The 22759-nt window shown below is 44.7% G+C and overlaps 1 protein-coding gene across 6 annotated transcripts in view; it reads left to right on the forward strand.

Moving 5' to 3' along the window:
• MAPKBP1 (mitogen-activated protein kinase binding protein 1) overlaps nt 1-22759 on the forward strand; it is a 100439-nt gene that overhangs the window by 12036 nt on the left and 65644 nt on the right. For all 6 annotated transcript variants that reach the window (XM_068945964.1, XM_068945966.1, XM_068945965.1 and 3 more), the window contains one exon: nt 18360-18451. In XM_068945964.1, coding sequence (XP_068802065.1) covers nt 18360-18451 — 92 coding nt within the window. The remainder of the gene's footprint in view (nt 1-18359; nt 18452-22759) is intronic.

The following is a 22759-nucleotide window of genomic DNA, read 5'->3' on the forward strand; positions in this document are numbered from 1 at the left end:
GATACAGTTGCGTCAGAAACACTGGGCAGCTTCCAGCTCTGCGTCTCTGGCCAGGGAACTGAGTTGTCTTGTCAGCTGAGGAAAATCTGGCTCTTTCTTTTGGGAAAGAAAAGTTGTATTGGGCACCTGCAACCAGGGGAGCTCCTAAGGTAACCAGAGGTGGAGAAGTGCTGCTTGCTGTGGAGGGCAGCGGGCTGTTGCAGTGGGAAGGGAAGGGTGCTTGCTGTGATAAGGCAATTTTACCACTAGTGCTTTCCAGAGGTTTAAAAGAATTGGGGATACTCATCACCTACTGCCTAAAGGTGTGTTGGCAATCAAGGTAGAGTCCTTCCTTCTGCTGCTAGTTTGTTCTGGCACCTGGGGCCTATTGTACTGGGAGGAGCAGCGCGCCCGCCTTAGCCAGCAGCCCTTGCCGAGGAGCGGAGGAGGCTGTGTAAACAGCCCTGTAACTCGGAGGCAGGGAAGAGCTGATATTCCCGCCCTGGGCTGCAGGGCAGGGAGCTGTGGGCCTGAAGCACGTCTGTGTAGTGTTGAGGGTTATTTGAGTCTCGTGCTGAGGAGATGGCAGCACCGTAAATCATCAGCGATCGGTGCAAGTTGCAGAAGCAGTTAGGGCAGAGCGGTGGGCTTAGAAGCCAAATCTATTATAAAATGTCAAAGTGGGTGGTTTCCCTTGCTGGGGAGGGGATGTCATCCCTGGAAGCAGAAGGAACGCTGTCCACAGGATGCGGCCGTCCCGCTGGAAGTGGGATTTACTTCCAGGGCTGCCTGCCTGGGTCCTGCCTTCCTACTCTCTAGTGTGCTTTAATTTAGATGCCTTTTCTCAGATTGCCAGAAAGGGAAAGTACTGTAAACAGCTGCCAAGCAGGACTTTGCATTGCAGAGGATATTTAAATGCTGGGGCCTGGTTGGATGATGGTATGAGTGTTTCTATTTTTCTACCTGTGTGTGTTTAATAAATTAATAGGAAGAGTATATTCTGTTCTAGCTGAGTGTATGTTACTTTTCTTAGTGTGCCTGATAGTACAGCAAATTACAACTTCTCCTTCCTCCTTGCACTGTCCCTGCCAGCTTACAGAGTCACATTGCATACCTTACAGATGTAACACAATACCAAACTCTTGCACAACTTTCTGTGCAACTTTCTTACTGTGACGGTGACCTTGAAGGATTTAAGCCAAAATTGGATGGCAGTGGTGCAACTCTGGCACCATTCTGGCAAATATTTAAGCATCAACTTAATTTTGTGTGAGGTAGTATGAGTGTGAGTGGTTCCATTTCACCCAGTGGATATGACGATAAGTACCTCTGTAGTCACTTGCAAGATCAGGTTATGAATGATTCATTTCAAGCACATAACTGTATGTGTGTGCATGTCTTGATCATGTTGTTTTGACTCTCTCAGCTGCACTTTGTCTGTTAATCCATGTTTCCTGGAATTGCAGATAACAAATCCTGAGAAGCTTGGAGTAGAGACTGTTTGTTTGTCTTTCCCCGTTTCCCATCCCCCAAATAGTTAGCCAGAGAAATTCCCTGGTGTTTTAAATTTTCTTTTGTACACCCAACACCATCCCTAAAATGTGGAATTGATTTTCCCCTCCCTCCCAAACTGGAGTCCTGAAGGAGCCTCCTCTGTTCGAAATGAGTTGTTCACCTGATGTGTTCAGGGAGGGCAGCTTCATCCCTGACGTAACGAACAGATTTAGGCAAGGATAGAGCGAGGTTATTTATACTCCTGAACGAGAGAGGTGCTTCTGTTTCTGGGGAGGCCTGAGATGTTGGTCCTTAACTTTTTCCACATTACATAAACAAAGGTGAAGTGTCTTTTTTAGATACTTCTAAAGTGTTGATTATGCTTTGCTCCTCCTTAGAGTCTGATTCCATAGGATTCAAACATTAAAAAAACCTCTTTCCTTTTGCTAACGCTTCAATATTTTTTTAATCATGCAGTACCTAGCCGTTACTGGGGAAAACGTGGTGTACAAGTTGTTTCACTATATTCTGGGAAGACTGGCAGAGCTATTTTTGTGACCCAGGAGAGGTGCAGTTGTATCCTAGTGAAGGCCGTGGTAGTTGTCACCTGTGGAGTATGCCTGGTAGAGGGAACATCCTTTTTTAGGAGGAGGAATATAGCGTGCACGCTGTGTCTCCCCATGGGCTGCTGCCTGGTATATGGTTGCTCTGGGAGATGTTGAGTTGTGGTAGGACTCAGCACTGGGATTTGCATCCTGTTGGTTTATGGCGTGCACCTCCCTCACCTTCATGTCGCTGGGATCTCTGTATTCAGCTCCAGGTGAGGTAGATCTCGGATTTGAGTCCGTGGCCCCTGCACCTTGCCCCACTTCTTGTTTCTTTTCAGCGCATGAGCTTATGGGTATTGCACTAACATCGGACTTATGAAGGTATGGTAGCACTGCTGATATTTTTGTACAAGCGGGATTTGCAAGTAGAGCTGTGCAAAGCTGGCTGCCTTCTATTTGTCTGGGTTTTAAGTTTATAAGGTTACTTTAAATTGCAAGTGGATACTAGCAGACACTATGTATTGCATGTCTGCCTTTATACTGTCATGCACTCTGGCCACATCTACTTGGCAGTTGGACATTATATTTTTATATGACAAGAGCTGGCTGTTAATTTACAGCTGTAAGTCTTTTGGGGCTAGAGTGAAAGTCTGTCAGTGCTGTGCAGGTGGCAAGTGCCTTGTTTAGTTTCTCGGTGGATGAATTTTTCTGTTTTAATTTAATTTTGCTAACACAGCTTGTATTTCTGCAAGGGTAGAATCTGTGGTAGTCACAGTGGAACAGCAGAGTAACAGCATTTATGGGAGATTCTTTCCAACTGCTATGGTCTAAACATATGTACACTAGCATTGAGTTACTTCTGCCTGGAAATGAGCCACAGAGCTATATATAAAATATATTTGAACTGTTGCAGTAATGTTGTTTGGTATAAATAGGAGAAAGGGGTAGCACCAGGGCTTCCCTTCCTTGGAGCACAGGGAAGTCCTCTTGAGCCAACTTTGTCTTCAGTGGGGAAAAAAAGCTGGGGAAGGTGGCTGAAAGCAACACAACAAAATATCATGTGACTGGGCTTCGGGGAAGAGCATAAAACGTGAGGTACTTGGATCTGGAGCACTGGCTTCCTACTTGATGGTTACCCAGCTCTCTTCTCTTCGTAGTGGAATGTTTGTCAGAAATCTTGTAGGACTCAGTCTGTAGTGACCTGGTCCCCCCCCAAGGCCTCAGGGTTTGTTCTGCGAGACTGTCTTGGGTCCTCATGACTCCAAAACTACTGCTGAATTTTCCTGAATTCTTTCTGGGAGGCATTTCCCTGCTCTAGCTCATTAGAGAACTGGTGCAGGTCCATGGAAAACCTCTATTTGCCTTGGTCATAGTGTTATGACTTGGAGAAGGCAGTATTTTCAAGAGATATCATTGTGTGGTAGTGTATCGCAGGCGTAATGGATGCTGCTGTCATCTTTTTGGAGATTGTGAAATGTGCTTGGGACTTTTTCCAGGGAGCATTTGTAAGCAAAACAACTCTTGCAATTTCTTTGTACAAAATTGTTTAGCAGAACTCTTTGCTCAGTCAGCTTGGCTGCTGCAGCAGATTGTGCCAGTTTCTGTGGTCTTGTCTGTCACTAATAGATTTCTATCTCACCCAAACCAAATGTAGGAAGTGACCTCTATAGAGATAGCAGAAAGTGCTGATGAGCACTGAATGGCCAGTTTTAGTCTTTGCTTGTGGCTGTAGCGAGTTCCATCTTTAAACTGTAAGTGCTTATTCATCGTTGGCTAATTTGGAAACAGATCCTTCTAGGATGTGAGGGAGCTCTTGTAACTGCCTTATTACAGGTATCAAACTTGTGATGGTCTAAGGATATATGAGAAGCAACGTTTGCAAGCAGAAGTGATGTCTTTTCTTAAACCAACTGATACAATAAGAAGAAAAGAAGCAAGATTGACATATGGGTACATTTTTCAGGGTTCAGTGTTCTGTGAATGGTTCTCTATGAACAATGCTTCCTGCTGTGCTGCAATATTTAAAAAAAAAAAAAGATCAGAATCATCAGTTGCATTCTTGCAACTGTAACGCGCAACCATCTACGTTTCATGCACCACCTCTTCTCAGGCCAGTGATGGGAACTGCAGCCTGGCTTCACACAGGTGCTCAGTCGCTGTGAAGCAATGAGAATAAAGCTTGTATCCAGCTGTTGCGTGCTACCTTGCTCCCAGTGCACCAAGCAAGGAATGGACAGAAACTGCTTAGGAGCTTTATAGGTATCTTTTTACTGGCGGATATGAAATACAGTTTGAGCAGGGTTAGCGTAGTTATCGTGGTTCAATACAAATGACAATAAGTAGGGATGTCCCAACTCCTAGCGTGGCTTTGCTGCCTGGTCTTGCTGTCTGATCTTACTGCCTATCCTTCAAGTGTCTACTGCTTCTTATTTTCCTTTCTTTAAGCTGAAAAAGCATACTTAGGTATTTCTGAACTACTTGTCACTCAAAAATTATTTCTTAGAAAGGCAAATTCTGATAAATAAATGCTTCTGGGTATGTGAATGCATCTAAAACTCTCAATCGGAAAACTGTCAATCAGGAATATTAACTTTTTGCTGTGACTGGAGTTCCATAATCTCTTATTTATTTATTTTTCATGTTCTGCTTTTCTTCAGCAGAAGATTTTGCTGAGAACTAAACATAAAAACAGAAGTACTTTGTGAAGCGTAAAAGAAAAAAACATAAGCTGGATGTGTTGCCTATATCTGGGGCTTCCTGAAGTCCTAAAATGGCTGAGAAGATGTGATAGTAGCTGTAAGGCCTTCTTTTCTTAAAGTAAGGCAGGAGTATATGGTAACAAAAACAAAGGAGTCTTTAAGCCTGGGGGTAAAAATTGCTTCTGCTGTGTGTGGTTTTATTGCATCAGTTCTTGCATTTGATAATTCTACCAGTTACCCATGCTTCTGAGCCTCAATTACAGGATAGAGAATACCCACTTTTCCAGTGTTATTTCTGTTGTTTCAGGGCTTTCCGTCACCTTAGATGGCAGCCAGCTCCCTCTTCCTTTTTGTAAATCACTTCTAACACCTGAAGTCATCTTGTTTGGACTGTTGTGCCTCTCATTTACAGACTTTGTTTCATTCAGGAAAAGAAAAGGTGCCTGGGAAAAATCACAGGAAGAATTGATTTAAGGCAAAGTATGTGGAGAAGGCAAAGTGGAATAAGTAAATGATTTAATGGATTTGCTCAAGATTGCTTTATGGTTATCTCCCTAATCTTTTCCTCTATGTGGTTTACTGCCTAGTGGTATTTTCCGTCTGCGTGTGTCTGTGTAAATCCACTGGTATTTCTTGCTGCTGACCTGCAGGGGGAATTATTCTGATCTTTGGGGTGCTGAGTCTAGCCTATAAAACCTGCAAGAATTTTTAACTGTTTGGGAAAGACCAAACCAAGTTCTGCCTCTGAGATGGTTGTGGCTATGAATGATGATTGCCTCTCCTGTAGCACCAGTTTGCATCCTTGAAGCAACAAGATGGCCCTTCGGCACAAGGTGGTGTTTACTCGGAGGAGGGCAATTGGTTACGCTGGGAACCTAAAGCTTTACCAACGTAATGCTCCGCTGTAGCTGTGCCAGAGGGGCTTCCCATAGTGGTCTTTCTTGGGCTTGAAAATCGTATTTCCTTAGTATGTGTGAAGCCCATGCAGAATCAAGTGGGCAGAACACTGAAAATTCCCCACCGTTCCTCCTGCTGATCTGTACCTCTGTAGTTTTTCCTACTTATTTTAGAGTCTTTTTCCAAAGATCTTGGGAGGCAGTTTGGTCCCGTTGACTTCAATGTTGGGGCACGTGACACTTCAGGCTGTGTGCTTGAGTGAGCACATGAGGGTTTGATGGAGTTCTCTGTGCTGGTGGCTGAGCAGCAGGTACAGTAATGGGGACACTGTATTACTGATGAGGAACTTTCCAGCCGTACTGGAAAGGGAGGAGGCAGCAGCATGGTTGTTGAGGAAACATTGGAAACTGGTGCTTGTGCTGTTCCTTCAAGTTTGTTTTCTGAATCTTTGGCTCAAGTTCATTTGTATCTTTTCTCCTGGAGGGTGTTGTCTCCTTTCTGGCTGACAGAAGAAATCTCTTGGGTGCTGAGTATGTGTGTTGATCGACAGATGTGAAGAGCTCCTTAATTCTTGGATGCATAAAGGGCAGACGATGATAAAGGCTCTCCTGTAAGGAGCTTATTCCTCAGGGCAGAGGGCAGGCTATGCAGGAAGGGATTGCGGAGAGCTGGGCAGTCAGTGGTTCCTGGCGGGGGGGAGCTTGGGTAGCTCCTTCTGTGTATCCTGTTAGATTTTTGGGAGGAAAAAAATCTTGTACTTGGCTTTGATTTGTTTTTAAGCATTCTTTAAAAATCTTGTCGCTTGCCTCAAGGAGGAGTGAGATACAGTAATGGTGCTGCATGGTCCAAGCAACAGATTGCTGCTGGAACTTGGGAAGGAGGTGAGGCTGTTCCCAACTCTGCCAGTAATTTGTTGTTGACCATGACCAAAACACTTTACCTTAGCATTTCTGGTTTTTTTTGCTATCCAGTCCTCTTTCATCTATTTAGATTACAAACTGTGTGAACGGGCTTGTTGCTACTTGCTGTGTGCACAGGAGGCCTTTGTGTTCATTGGGACTTCTTGGAATTTCTGCAAAGCAAATAATAAATACTAACCATCCAGGCAGTCTTTATGGAAAGACTGAATGCTAATCTCCTTACCCCTTTCCGTAGGGATGATGTCTATGTGATAAATGCTGCGCACTGTGTCCCTGCTCTTGTATTTATTCCAACTTTAGCATCTTTTAAGTTGCTGATATATTTGCTTTTTTTATAATTTAAATCGGCTTACAGCAAAACCATTTTCTAATCCCCTGAGGATGTGAGTACATACGTTCCCCCTTGGAATCGCTGCAGTCTTAGAGAGGTGCATGTGTGGGAGGACGAGGTATCTGGTCCTGCAGTAGTTCAAGTGTTACAGGCTAGAGCTTTTGGGTATTGCGAGAGGTGAGCTCTCTGGCCTCCCGCGGAGGGGACAGGTATCTCCTCTGCCTAAGGCATTTGTCCATAAAAAGGCTAGGCTTTTATGTACAAAGAGTCCGTTAAAATCTTTCCAAGGGACTTAAATGCTCTACTTAACAGCCATCCTCTTCTCCCAAAGACCTGTGTAGTTGCCTTTGCGATAAAGAGGGCTAGGTAGGTACAGACAAGATTTACAGGAACAACTTAGAAATGGCGTATGACAGCTTTTTAGACAGAACTGCTGTATAAACCAATGATAAAGAATAAAAATAAATTGATTTGGCATGGGGCGTTATACACGAATAAGGAAATTGCAGATGAATTACACGTGTCACCTCAGCCAAACGCTTATTAAAACCCTTTGTTCACCCTTTTCCTCACCCTGCATAGTGCTGTCTCTGTATGTTTCTACTTTTTTGCTTGTTCTCAAGGTCCATCACCAAGTCCCCCTGCAGATTCAGCCTTTTTTAGGGCTGAGATGTAGCTTTTCTTCTCTGGTTTCACTGTGCAGGGTTAACTATAAGGAAGGCTCTCTGAGCCCTCTGTTGCAGTGTATCTTCCCTGTGTCCATGTTTAGTTTGAATGTATGTGTTGTTTATAGAGTTCAGCATGAGGTGATTTAGGACTGAGCTGCTCACCATGGTGGTATCAGTATTAGAAACACTGTGTTAAGGCCTGTGTGTTGAATTTCTCGGGAGTCAGAAGTTATGCAAAGTTGCCACAGTTTCCTTGGAGTGGATGCCTGCCTCTGTAACGAAGCCACGGACTTTAGCTGTTGGCCGTTTGTATTTATGAGTGGGCCCAGCTCGGGGCTTGGGCTGTGGGGAGGTGCTCTGGCAGAGCCGTGTTGAGAGGAATCCTGCCAGCCCTTGCCCACGTCCCTGTTTGGCTCTGTTCCCTCTTCGTGTGTCTCGCTTCTTGTGAGTGCTAAAGCTTGTGTAAAATGGAGGGGGGAAAATGACTGTGGAGAGAGCTTTCCTATCTGGGAAGTGATGGTTAACGATGATAAACAGTGACCCTTATGCTTGGAGAACCGTTTGTTCCTGCTTGATTTCAAACCCTTATATGAGTAACTGAAACGCTGCCCAAGGGAGTTGCATTTACTTTTTTTTTTTTTTTTAAATATTTCTTCCTCTCACTAAAGCACTTTCTTTGCCTGTATGCAGATCCTGTGCATGGTTTTGGAGGAGACCAATATACAGCAGTGTGAGCTGCCCATTGCCAGAAGTTGCTTTCTTTGATTTCCACTGTTGGGACAGATTGATGGGGGAGCGTTGCAAGTCCTTACTTGTGCCTAATCCTCTTATGGCTAATTCTCCATGCTGGGGGGGAAGGTTCAATTGGTTCCTTTTTCTCCTCTGAAGACAGAATCACAGGACAAACTACCTAGGTGGGAGAGTAAAGGCATCCCTTACCTAAGTCTGCTATCTAGCCTGATGTCTTTGCTTTACAGAAAAATAACGCACGTGTGCAAACTGGAAAAATCTCTTCCTTGTGAAGAAGTGATGCTGCACGATTCTTGGTCCCAAGAACTCGAGGAATGGCTTCTTTGAAGCCTGCCCACACAGGATGCATCTCTCCCTGTTGTTTCCCATAGGGCTTGCCTGCCCGTGGAGCTGGTCTGATTGACTCCGTGTGCAGATGCTCGGTCTGGAATAAATCAGTCTGGAACTCTTTACGTCTCAGCAAACCTATAGCCTGTTTAATGTTACTTTTTTTTTTCTTTTTTTTTTCTCTTCTCCTTTTGATACCTCTGAAAGCCCTGAGATTCTGAAGGTTTTGTGAAATCCCCTGAAAGTCTGCGTTAGGGACAGTAGGGTTGAGGGTGACACCTGAATGGGAGACGGAGGAGAGATGCTGCTTGCAGTGTCTCCATCCAGGGTTAATAAGGTTGCACATGCCTTTCCTCATCTCTTCAGTGTTTTAGAAGAAATTGGACCGTGGTGTGGGCATGGGGGTGGGGAAGAGAAGATTGGAGGATCAGGCTGGTGTTAAGTGGAGAAACAGAAGGTAATGATTTAATGGTAGCTTGGTCACACTGCAGAAGCTGGTAGGAAATTAACCCTCCACGTATCCTCTTTTACAGGGCCCAGAAACAATTGCAGATGTGTGTTGCTGTCTGTTCCGAGTTTGCTCTTTATGGTTTCTGGTGAAGGCGCTTTTAATAGTCTTCCACCCACCCCCCAGGGCTACACAACTGTGTTTATGGCCTTCCTGGGACTGCCTTACTCCAGGTGCATGAAAAAAGGAAGAGAGCAGATCCAGCACGTAGCCCCAGACAGCTGGGGCTGACGGGTCAGGAATTCAATCCTGACAGCTGGAACCGGACTGAAAGCAGCCAGCACAGTGAGGAGGCCAGGAGGGGAGAGCAGGCAAAAGAGGGTGTGTGGAGAGTCAGACGAACGCACGCACGCTGTGTGCAGGCACGTGTAGACAGCCTGCAGAGACGTTGGGTTCCTCCTGTTCCCTTTCTCCCACCTCCCTTTCTGTTTTGTTCCCTGCTCTTTTGACTGCCTGGATCATTTTTAATAAGCGTGTGTGCACACCCCCGCATAAGCATTGTAGTGACACCTGGCAGAGCCATTAGAACTGAGGCTCTGTTAGCATTTCCATTAGCAATCCACCCCATCCTACCTCTGCTTTTCCGCAGGGCTCAGAACGTAACACTTCACACGTCTATCTGATTCCAAACCTTCAGGCGAGTCAATACCTACCCTTGCCTACTGCGTGCCAAGGTGCCAGTCACTTACCTTGCAGGAGATTGTCCCTCCCTTGTTCTTAAGGCAAAAAGATCTTTGTGGTTATTCCGGTATTCAAACTTGTCTGAAAATGGCAATTGCTCATTGTGGATGATGTTCTGATCAGATTTTTCTGAACTGAATAAAATACGAGGGCTTGCTCTGTGGGTTGGGTTGGACATAGCTCAGGATCCTTTCACCCTGTGAGTGCTGCTTCAATCTGTGTGATGGATTGCATGAAACCAATCTGGTCTTGAAATAGCTCCTGGAGGGGTCAGTTAGGCAATTGGTATGAGCTGGCAATGATTGTGGTGACTGAGGCTTATTGCAAGAGGTATGGAGACTGGCCTATCAAGGCAGAGGTGTCCTGAATTGGTGGTGTGTTGAAGCTTGCCCTACTGCTGTTCCTTTGCAGGTGGAAGATTTTCAGTCTCCAAGCTTGTCAAGATAGCTTTCTCCGCTAGCACGGGATGCTGAGGGACAGAAAACTCGGGCTGGAAAGGAGGGAGAAGACAGAAAAGCTTCCAGTTTTTTTTTTTCTTTTTTTAAAGAATATATGCATATTCTTTGGGCACAGACAGACAAAAAGGAAGGCAGGCATTGGGTGAGTGAGGGACAGAAACCAGCTGTGGAGCGGGGTGGTTTGGTTTGTGTGCTCTTGTAAGTCAGACATTTCCCGCAGTTAATTCCATCCACACATCTTCAACCTTTTTTCCCCTCCCCGACTAAAACCAAAAACCCCAACATCCAAAAAACAAACAGGCAGAGTAACCTGGGCCAAAGCCAGACCTTTGCATGTGAAGCTCAAGCGCATAGTGAATATTTCACAGCTGCGTTACAAACCCCTGAAATAAAGGCTTTACAGTGGAAATGCTGACAGCCTCTTAAGTAGAACAGTGTACTGTAATTAGTGTTCTGTGCTTAACGTGCCAAGCGAAGCACAGCAGTGCTAAATGTAAAACTTCAAGCCTTTGTTTTTTTGCAGCAGTAGCAGGAGATCAGACAGCATGTTCAGACGGTAGATTAGTCTACAATGTATGCGCTGCTCCCTGGAGGTTAAACGTGCTTTTTTGCGGTGAGGCTCAGAGTAGCAGAGGAGATGTACAACCAGGGCCAGCTCTGAAATTTGGCACTTTGTATCAAATTTCACTTATGTAAGAAATAGCTTAAATGCTGACACTGACAATGTACAGTTACAACGTACAGCTACAATGCATTTTCACATGTTGGATGCCTGAGTACATGGATATAGCTTTGCTGTGTGGCAGCACAGAAAATGCATTGGAATGTTTGTAGCAGTGCTGCAAATTTGGGGAGCACAATATAGGGAGACAGGCATAAAAAATCACACTGCTTTTGTGAAACTTGGCCCTGACTTTGGAGTCCTCTGTGTGTCAGTATATTGCCAGCGCTGGAGCATATTGGGGTCTCAAGCCTAGCCCTAAAAGCATTTTTCCTGAGGCAAAGGAACAGATGATTATGTAGCTGCTCCTCAGACAGGATGGTAACTGATTGTTTGATGACCGCAGTGGTGTGCTAGGGAAGACTTTCCAAAGGGTTACTTATGTCTGTGGGATTTCTGTGTATCTCACTTTCTCAGGAATGTGTGCTTTTGCACATACTTTATTGATATGCCCACACTCAGGCAGCAGAAGGATGAGAGCAGGCACGTTATGCAGTGGATGATAGATCAACTCTGACAGATGTTGTCTTTTCATGCTGACTTGATGTTGTTAGTTAATTAAATAAATTCAGATGTTAACTGTGTTATACCCTGGCCAGTTATACCCTGGCCTATATACCAAGGGCTTTTAAAATAGGTCTTGTTTACATGTGGACATTTATTGAAGTAGCCTTTCTGGAGTGGAATGGAATAATTATACTCCAAGAACTTCTGAGGATGGTCCTGTTCATGAATAAATAAATGCTCACAAAGCAAAAGCAAAAAGCAAATAAAGCAAAAGCTCACAAAGCATGCAAAGGAAAGGGGAGAGTTGAAATCAAGCTAATGATTCAAGAAGAACGGGATTTCTTTTTCTGTAGGGGAGCAGGGAGGATAAAACTGGGGGTAAGTTTTGAAATGCAAAGCAGTCAGAGCTTTTATCCATGACTTTGAGCTGGGTGAACTCTGGGCTGCTGTCTGTGAATGATCGTAAAGGTCAAAAAGGCAGATAAGTGTAAGGAATGAATAGGAAAAAGAATGGTGAACAAAGTAGAAAACAATATTGTTTTGTTGTATAAACACTTGTTGCGCCCACATCTTGAAAACTGTATGTAGCCTTGGTGTTTCCTCTTGTCCATCTCAAAAAGGATATAGCAGACCTGGAAGGAGGTTCACAGAATGGCATCGAAGCTGATCCAAGACAGGGAGTCTGGAATGGCTTCCATGAGAGCTGATAACTTAGTAAGTGGAGACTCCTCTACTTGAAAAAGAGGTGACTTATAGGCAGCTATGATGTCACCCCTAAAATCATGAGCACCATGAAGATGGTAGACAAGGACTGATGGTTCACTTTCTCTTCTAGTACAAGAACAAGGGAGCAGCAAATGAAACTAGTAGAAGTCAGGTTTAAAACATGCAAAAGAAAGTGGTTTTTCATGCAGCGTGTTACAGGCATGTGGAGTTCCATGCCAAAGGATGCTGGAAATGCTAATCTTTTAAAGATATCCTGGATAAGTTTGTGGTGGAGAAACCTATTGAAATAGGTTAAAAACTGAGAATAATTTTGAGACGGGGAGGTTGATAAGAGGTGAGAAAGAATCAAAGTTGCACTCCCCGCTCTTAAACTCTTTCTTCATGCACTCGCTTATGATACTGTTCTTCCAGACTTTTCCCCTTCACTTATGGCTGTGAATGGAAGCAGGATCCCGGGCTAGATACTGGTGTGTGATCCAAGGTGGCCAATCTCATGATGTCTAGAACAGGCGTGGTTGTTCACTGGATGTGGTTTTCCCAGGCTGCAGCCTCATGCCTGTTGCTCTAGGTATTGGGGCATACTGGTAGCCCTGTGTACCACTACCACTTTTCTTTCCTGGGAGGTCTTTGTGCACACTGGAGAGTTGCATGTATCCTTTCCGGTGCTTTGCTACTTTATTTCTGTGCTTAAATAAATTGCGTTTGTAGAGAATGTTGAACTTTAGGGCTGAGAAGAGAATATGGACAGCATTAGAGGATAAGAAGTGAGATGACTGAGCCAGAAAACTCTTTGTTTACAGCATCTAGGTATGGAGAAGGTCTGAAATCCTGCTCGGACTTTTGCGGCTGGCCTGGGGATAGCGGTGGGGTAAGGAGCAGTGTCATGCGGTGTATGGTGAAAACTCCATGAGGGTTGGCTGCAGTTAAAGATGGCTTTCTCTTGGCAAGTTTCTTTTCCTTTCTTTAAGGTGAAGCGAGGCTGCAGAACTCTGCTGGTGGGCCAGCAGGCATAGACTCAAGAGTGCCTATGGGGCAATAGTGGCAGGCGGGTATTAAGGAGACCCAAGGGTGCCTATGGAACAGTGGTGGCAGGCGGGCCTTAAGGGTGCAACGGTATAACTGCAAAGCTGCAGGGAGAGGCCTGTCAGCTCTAGATCAGGCTGCACTGCCACTGTGACTTGATTGCCGTCTTTGGGATCCATCTTCATGGAATGACGTCTGTGCTAGGGGGATGTGTTTCAAGGAGTGATTTCAGGGCCCTATGCTGCTTTCTAAAGAAGTACTGTCTAGATGTGCAAGGCCGCAGTGTTTACCTCCTGTACCTATTGCATGGCTTCACAGTGTAGACAGATCCAAAGGGATGCAAACTACGGGAAGGAGGAGAGTGTTTGCAGGGAGGTAAAGAGTAGGAAGGGGGATGTTGAGCTGATCCTTAAAAGATTTCTGTGTTGTCCTGTTCTTAACATGTGGAAACAATTGCTTGTGGTTAGTCTTTCAGCTTCCCCAAAATAGCAGGGAGCGCTCGAACAAGTAAGAAGCTGTCCCTCTGAGAGCTGGGAGCAGCTGGTCACATGTTTTGTTTCCTGAAAAGACAGACAAAGCTGGCAGGGGGCTATTTAGCAGCCTTTCTGCAAGGATTGTCTGTACTTCAGTAGTAAGGCAGAGATGCCATGGCTTAGTCGTGCAGGTGTGGGCTTTTCTCCTTGCAGCGTGTGGGATTGCACCCAAGGGAAGCGATGGCTGCTCTCTGCCATGACCTGCAAGTTCCAACTGGGGCTGTGCTGCAGCAAAGCCTCTCTCCCTGCAAAGGCCTGGCTGTATTGAAACCCTTTCAGTAGCTGGAGTCGTGCAGTTTAGGACTGCTGGTCTGATCTTAGCAGGCAGAGTGGGTGTGGGAGCTACCTGATGGTCTTGGGACCTGAAGTATTAGGAACAGGGGAGGCAATCTGCTTAGGCACTCAAATTTCTTTACTTATTGGTGTAGCACTGAGCAGGCAAATTTAGCTTTAAGCCTCTAAAAATGGGTGAATATTGGAGGTTTTGCAAGACAGGGGTTCTCAGCACATCTGAAGTTCTGTTTTCTATTTTTGGTGCCTGACACTTTGTTATTGAGCCTTCAAATTTGAAAAAGTTGACTGTAAAGAAATGGAGATGTGATAGTTCTAAGGTAGCATGGTTGTGATGTAAAGTGAACTCCAGAAGCACGTTGCTTATGAGTACGTTCTGTAACACTTGCAAATCGCTTGGAGATCCTTGACTGAAAGTGCCAAATGTTATTAATAGAAGCTTCAGTGTGAAGTAATGAACGTGGGAAAGCCAGCCTCCTTTCTGTGCCTGTAATTTGGGGACGCAAAATTATAGATTCAGTCCTGCAGTTGTTTCTAGGCTTGGATGAGAGTGGTGAGGTGGCCTGTTTATTGGATGTGAAGGCCCGAGTAAGCAGTGATGTGTGTGCTAATTGTGGGAGGTCAACTGGAACGCTGTGGGAGCTATTAGTAAAGAGCATCTTGGCTTCCCCAGATCTGCAGTGGGGCTCTCCAGGTCTGGCTGTTAGCTCAGGTCAGACTTGGAAAGTTGTGCCTGGAAGTTTCCTTCTGTTTGGGACATGCTGGCCCGCCTGGGTGACTTGCATGAGTAACAGTGATTTTGGCTGGGTAGAATGGGGAAACTGCTTGTTAGATAAAGAAATGCTTTCCTATCTTGTTGCAAGTCCTAATTTCAGAAGTGGGATAGTGGCAGATCTATACTGACAAATTTGCCTTTTACTGGCGATTTTAATTCCAGATTAGGAAGTAAACATTAGTGCACTTCCGCCCTCGTTAGTTGTATTAATCATTTCTCAGTTTTAGCTGGTGAGTTGAGAGGAATCCAGTTTAAACTGCATTGTTACATATCTTTTTTCCCCATCTGAAATGTTTTTCATCTTTCTGTCAAGTTTTTTGATGAGCAGCTATTTCTTGCCCATATGTCACCTAATCCAGCGGTTGGTCATGGAGCATACTCCTTAAATTTGTGCGTACTCCTTTTAGAGGCAAGTTGTTTTCAATATGCAAGGATTATCACACCGAGGTGTTGTAAGAGCATCCATTGGGTAGGCTCAAAGGGTTGCCTTTCAGACTCTCTCCAGCAGGAAGGTTTTAAAGCTAAGTTTAGGAGCAAAGAGGAGTAGCCTTTTCCAAAAAGTTAATTACGGGTCTCTGAGCAGAGGTATCTGTTTCTGCAGCGCTGGATCTAGCAATACTGGCAGAATGACCTTGACGCTTGTTACCTTTTTCTAATGGGATGAGTGATCTGTTGGAGGCCAGAAGACACTAATTGGCAGTAGACCAATTGGACTTGAAGATGGGGCTACTCCTTTGTGTCGAGCTGTGTGCTGAGCACCATAGAGAAGAGGTAGACTCTCTACCTCCTAGTATCACCATTAATACAATCTTCTGGCAGAGCAGTGTGGGGTCTCTGCAGGGCTTAGAGAGAGAGAGAGAGGTGGAGCAAGCATGACATGGTGCTGATGGTGGGGTGATAGTACCATCACCAATGAGTTGGTGCTCTTGTTCAGCTTTTCTCCCTCTTAAAAGCTACTAGATGGGACGACTTTTCCATAGCGCCAAGTAGAGCATGGATGCAGGAAGTACAGCAGGGTTGATCTAGTTGCCAGTGAAAGAGGTGAGTGTTTATTTTCCCTGGCTCTGTGCGCCCTGTGGCTTCCCTCGATGTTCCCTCAGCTAGTAAGCAGAAAATAAAAGCTACAAAAGGGTTTCTGCTTGTTTGGCTTGCTGGGGAGGCAGCTGCCATTGGCACTGCTGGCGCGAGGGAAACGGATGGCAGGTGTCACTGGGATGAGGAAGGAGCCGTTCCTTTCAGAAGAGGTAGCTGTTAGATCAGCTTGGCTGCAGTCTGGGACTGCACACTGAGAGGCTAAAGGTATGCCCTTGCAGAGGGAAAAACGTATCTGTTGGTGAAAGTAGGTTGCTGAATTGCCACTGAATACTGTTAGCTGCACAGCCAAGGTCAGATAGTGCCTTTTAGGACAGTTACAATTACAGGCAGCCTGAACTAAAGCCTGTGCTGAGCCGTGTGAGCACAGTATTGCTAAACCTGTTTGCTGCCAGCATCAAATAATTGGTGTCTTATCTAGATGGGAGCGCTTGAATGGCACGTGTCTCTCCTGCTTTCTCCTTCACTGTCAAGAGTGCGGTTTCTGTGGAACTTAAACCTCTCTTGATCTGATGGTTTGGGAACTATGTTCTGAACTTTAATCTCAGCAGTACAAGTGCTGGATTCTTTTTTTTCCATGCATTTGTCAGGTTACTTTAAAAATAAATGTGTTTTGAAATATTGTAACAAATCTGGAAGAATAGATACCCTTGCTAGTCTCCCCTCCTCCCCCCCCCTCCCCTCCTCCTTTTGAATATTGCGTTGAAGCAAAAGTATTTCCTTGCTTTGCTGGTGGATTTGTGGATGCATTTTTAATAGCATGTTCTTATACTAAAGAAAAATCCAGTGGAAATTTTGTAAAAGCCATGTTTGCAGAGATGCTTATTTTGCAAGGGAAGGGGACAATTTTGTGTTCTCTCACATGATCTCAAAACATCTGGGGCATATTACTACTTAAAGGGAGAAGAAGAATGGGGACTAAGTTGCTCCAGAGATTGGGATATAAAATCTTCCACTTAACGTGTCACTGAAGCCAGTCCAAATTGGAAGTAGTTGAAGCATGGATGGCTCGCTTTAAGTGAGCTGAGGGAGCCTGACCCCTGTTCTACCTGTTGAAGCATGGTAACTCTGTGTATGATACTACTTCTAGGTTTCAGAGAAGGTGACAGTTTTTTCACCCTACAGCTGACTTCTTCAGGTCTGGTAAGCTGTGTTGTCCAGGTAGTGTGGAGAGGCCTGCTCTGCCTCTGTGTCTTTGTGCACCATGTTGGTATAAACATAAGGTGTTGGTCTTCACGGCAGCTACTATTATTAATAGTAATTATTACAATAATAATTTCTTGTGCCACATCCATGCCTTAAGACCTTAACCAAGTATTACTTAGATGATGATAATTAAAACCAGAAGACTATGATCTTGTAAAATCCATGAATTTGGCAGGGATAGCAATGCTGAGGAGGAATATATGCATAAAATAGACAATAAATAAAACCAAGCTGTGGAAAGAGTAAAGGAAAGAGAATAATTTTGTGTCCATTAGAACAACCTCAGGGCTGAGAGCAGAGTTCTCGGAGGTTAAGTTCTCTCATGCCACAGACTGGGTTTTGTGCAGTGTAATCCCATAGCAACCTCTTGCTCCAGGGAAACTGCTGAATTCTAATGCTGCTTCTGCCTGACAGCGTTCCCCTAAAATGTCTCGTCTCCCCCCACCCTGGCCCTGGTCAGCTTTTCTTTTTGCTTTTCCCAACTTCTTGCTGCATAGATCTGGCTATAAATTTCTGTATCCTCTAAATAGCTTTTTGCAATTGCATTTATTTTCTTTCCTGAAATAGCTGAGGTCTTTGTTCAGGGGGAGAAAGCAAGCATATTTTTGGTGCTGTCTCTTGAATGGGCCATTGGTATGTGGGTTTGTGACCCCAATTATGTGAGCTGCTCCCTCTCTTGGGATCCCTGGGAAGGGCTGCACTAGTCCACTTGATGTGGCTTCCAATTCAAGCACTGCAGGGAAAAAATGACTGTTCAGCTCCTAGGAGCGTGAGGCTGAGACCAGACTGGACCACCTGCTGTAGGAGAGGGGACGAGAGTGGCCAAGTCGGCCTGGAAAAGACTCCCAGGGAAACACTCTGGAGAAAGTGGTTTGTTGCTCTTGTTGGGAGGATGGGAATCACAGGGCAGTGAACATATACCCCAACTTCTCACTCGGTACTAGCTGTTGCTTGCAGTGCTTTGCCTTTGCAGTGTTTTGCAGTGCTCATAGACAAAGCAATTGGGAGAATAGTAACTCCTTTGCTGTACCTCAGCAGTATGCTGGTATACCTATATTAAGAACGAGTAGGGTCACTTCTATTACTGGCTGCTTGTAGGTGATTTCTAGGGGATGTAGTTTTTCAGTGCCACTGTGAAGCATCATAGCATCAGCATCTGTGCGTGGGTCCATCTGAACAGCACTCTTCTCATGATACTTCCTGTTTTCTTTTTCACATATACTAGGTGACCTTGGAAAAAGTGTTGGGGATAACCGTGTCGGGAGGCAGAGGATTAGCCTGCGACCCCAGAACCGGACTCGTTGCTTATCCAGCAGGGTGAGTCACTAATCATGCTCTTCAAAGCTAAGATAAACCAGGACTGATATGTCAACCTAAAGATCCAGGGTGTTTCCAATATGGCCTCTGATAGGGAGGCTATTAACCTGTCTTTAGTCTCTTAGCACAGGAGAATGATAAGACTTGGCACTGTTAGTTTAATTGGCATGGGAGAGGGATTGCCTGTTACGTGTCAATTTTTAACTGAATCCCTTTTAGCTCTCCCTTCTCTTGGTCTAAGCTGGGAGTTAAATACATTCTGGCCTTCTTAACTAGGCTCTGTAGTGTGCTGAACTTGTGTGTAAATCGGTGGGGTATTCGAGCCAGTGAGTACCTAATGTTGCAGGTGATGCTTTTTATGACTTGACAGCTGATGGTGCAAAAAACCTTCCTTGTGTATGTCCTGTGATTTCTGGCTTGCCATGTTTTTTGGCTTGCCATTTGGCTTCCTCATCCAAATGTGAGAAAAATTTCAGGCCAATAGCCCCTTGCGTGTGGATTCTCTGGAATGCAACCCATCTATCAACCTCAGTCTAAGTCCAAGTGGAGACATCCAGAAGGATACTTTGGACAACAAAAGAGCTCCAAGAGGGAGCAGAGGGGTGGAGAGGTGGCTCTGATTCGCACGTTTAGTGAAAATCATAGACATCCTGGGACAGATTCTGGTCTTACTGAAGTTGGAGCTCACCTCGCTCACCCAGTTTTCTAGCCAGCTCTCAGGTGTCGCTAGAGGAGCGGAGCATGTCAAAAGTTACTCGTCTGTGGGGTGGGACTTCTCTGAAAGAGAGCAGCCCCTGAAAAATTTTGAAAGGATAACAAGTGGAGGCATGGGTATTGAGGTGGAGGAGGCCTATGACTTAGCTGGAAAGATATGATAGCATAATGGGAATAGATTGGGAAGAGAGAAGAGTGACTCTTCAGGAAAAGCCTTTACTGCCCAATGTAACGCCACATAGAGATACTCTGGCCATCTCTAAACTGGATCGTAGAAGTGCAATATGAACTTGGCTCTCCCTCCAAGCTAGTTTATTTTGCTGGTCAGCAAGCTATAGGGCAAGAAGGAGGGCAGTACTTCCAAGCAGCATAGGCTTGCTCTTAAGACATGAAAGCTAGAGTTGGAAGAAAGGAACTTCTGGCAAGAATTATAGATGGCATTTTCAGGTGTACAAGAGACAAACTAGTGACACTTAAGGATTCTGTGTTGGTTGATGAAATGAGAGATGGGGTTGGTAAAGCTGACTAGAAACTTTTGCCTTTCCCTACTTCTAAAAACCAGTTAAAAATGTTCCCTGTTAGCCATTGCTTTTTTAATCTGAGGTCTATGCGAGTAGAAGTGTACTTTGTATAATACACCCAACTTTGAACAGGTCATATTGATTATGATGTCTGGGCCAAAAACCAAACGTGGTGGGGATACGCAGTCTCAGATGGATAAGACTCATCTGATCAAAAAAGTCTCTAGGCTGTGATCATCACAGGCTGCCCTGCTTGCTCTGTTGTCTTCTGCCCAGTTCATGCCCTCTTCTGTCAGGAGCCGCTGGGAGCAAGGTGTCTGTGCTTCGTTAGTATTCATTTGCTTTGGTATGGAGCTTGTCAGCATTTGGAGCTGTGTCAACAGGAAAAGAACTTTCAAAGGAACCTCACCTGGACTACTTTCTGAGAGCGCCCTGAAGGTAAACGCAGCTGAGCATACCTCAGTTTGTCTGCCTTCTCATAGGGTTTCTGCAGTGCGTTGAGATGAGCTTCTCCAGCTGAGTCCTTATAAGGCCTTTTACTACTTTTGTTACTGTTGTTTTTTGTTTTTGTTTGTTTTACGTTAACTGAAGACAGTTTGAGATCTACATCTGTACTTTACTACATCCTTTGTGCTTGAACTCTGGAGACAGGCAAATATATTTCTATGTGTGTTGCCTTTTCCTCTGCATCTCTTCTGACGCTGAGTATATTCATGCTTGAAGAGGGCAAGGAGAGAAAGAAGAAAGTAAGTGCAGTAGACTGAGGTGCTTAGGGCTCCTGAACAACTAAAGATAAACTAGTTTTGTTAACAGTGATCTCATCTGATAAGCCTGTATGTGCCAAACATCAATGTAAACAAGCATGAGGACACCTGGGGGTTCTTTGGGGGGGGGATTAGAAGGTTATGTGGGGCCTTGGGGCTTTGCAGAGGAATTCTTGTTGTTGGTAGCACCACAGGGTCTGGGTGGGAGACCTATGGAATATGCTGGATGTGCGTTTAACGATTTGATGTTTCATCTGACTTGCTGCTTTTGTGCCACGGCTAGCCTGTTTTATGATGCTGATGTGATTTGTTGCAGTCCAGACAATCTTTTTGTGCCCATTTTACATAGCATTTGTTAAGGAGTTAAAACATGAGCAGGGGACTGGTGCAGATCTCAAATGCAGCTGCAAGTTCAGCTTGCATTTTTTTCCTCCATTCTCATTTCCAGTGAATTTCTCGTCTGTGTGATTTGCAAGAATCCTGGCATTACTGTTTCATTGGCTTCATTGATTTTATTTATTTTTGTTCCTGTTTGTTTGAAGTTACTATACAATGAAACTTCTCACGAGGCTGGTGTAGGAAGCCGATCCTGACGCATGCTCAGTTGCATCAAGACCTGTGCGTGCAACTTGGTCATCCTCAGCTGGCTTCCAGGTGCTCCCATTATTTCCTCAGCCCTCTGCTCACCTGCTGAGGTTTAGCAATCCTGACACTTGCATGCTTTTTGCTCCTGTGTCTTACCCTTGAAAGCTGAATTTATGCAACGGCTCTATATTGTCCTGAAACCAGTTTCAGCATATCTAGGTTCATTTGGTAGTGATCAAAGCAGGTGCCACAGGCATCCTGACTTCATCTAGACCAAGCCTACGGATGCTTGTTTGAATGGGGACTTGAACAGTAAAAGCTTTGGGGCTCTTTGAGCAGAATCTTACTCTGGTTTCTGGTTTGTTTAAATTATTACTACTTTCTTTAATACTGTTGCTTTTCTGGGTTTTCTTTTTCCTGGAGTCTCTCAATTTCCTCAAATAAGCTATTCCCAATGCAACCCAAGCTCATTCCAGCTCCACAGTGGTGCCAAAGAGCTGAGTGTTACCCATCCCTTCTTAATGCTTTTTTTTTCTTTCTTTCTTTTTTTTTTTTTTTTTTGGAGGCTTTTATCTTTTCTCCTCTCTGACCCTAGTGAGGCTTTTGCCCCTGCTTACTCTGGTAGTGTTTGATGGGATGCTTGCATTACAGGACAGCTTTTTCTTCATGTCTCCCATGAAGGCTAAAGGCATGGAGTGTTGCAGATATTCTAGGCCACCACTTTCATGTGGGGCTCTTGACTTGGGAGATATGACAGCATAAGGCAGAAAATCATATCCCCCTGGATGGTCTTTCGGCTGCCATCTTCACTCACCTGTTCTTATGATGACAAGTGAAATAAACCCAAAGTTCCTTAATTTGGTCTCTGTTAGGGTTGTTTATCATGCAGTGAGTAGCAAAGTAAGCTTTGCAGGGGGCTGTGGAGAAGAAAGTGTTGAATTTTTTGCTTCTGATGCTGATGCTCTATCCTCTGATTTGTTTCCCCTTGTTTTTCCTTGCCCCACTTTCCTTTTGGTTTGTTCTTTTTTGCAGTAGCTAGTTGAGGTTCTGTCTCCTAGAAACAAGAAGGGAAACAAAGCTAAGAAAATCCTCTAAGATTACTGATGGCTAGCAAAAAAAAAATTTTTTTTGAGGGGGAAGAATATATCTGTCTATTTAAATTCCAGACCAGCTGCTCTGATGGCTTGAGTCAGCTCATTTTCTGTGTGTGGTGGTGTGTTTTTTTTGTTTTGTTTTGTTTTAAGCTTCTAGGCCTGTGTGACTGACTGACTTTGCTTCTCTTGACTCCTCTTTTCTTGGCTCACAGCTGGTTGTGATAGCTGGTTGAGAACCTCCCCTTCTTGTGAGGTACTTATTTGCTTTGCGGAGCAGCCTGCACCCTTTCCTGGTAGGAGAAGGAAGTAATGCTTTGCATGGCTCAACGTGCAATGCCTTTAAACACTATTCTGTTATGTTCTGACTGGTTTAAGCCTCTCTCCAGCTCTGATCATCAGTTCCCAGCTAATCTGAGAGAGGTCAGGGATTTTTCACATTAATGGCCCTTGTGGGGAGATTGATATTCAATACATACTGTTAGCATGTGTAATGAGTTGACTGTTCTCAAACTGCATATTCTCCTCCCTCTCCCCCAATCTTTTTCCCTCTTTTCTCCAGCATAGCTTTTTACATACAGCAGCTTGTGCTCAAGACAGATGTGGGTTTAATATGGTGAATCCTCTCTGAGG

This window comes from Struthio camelus, chromosome 5, assembly GCF_040807025.1.
Source record: "Struthio camelus isolate bStrCam1 chromosome 5, bStrCam1.hap1, whole genome shotgun sequence".
In the NCBI taxonomy this organism is placed as follows: Eukaryota; Metazoa; Chordata; class Aves; order Struthioniformes; family Struthionidae; genus Struthio; species Struthio camelus.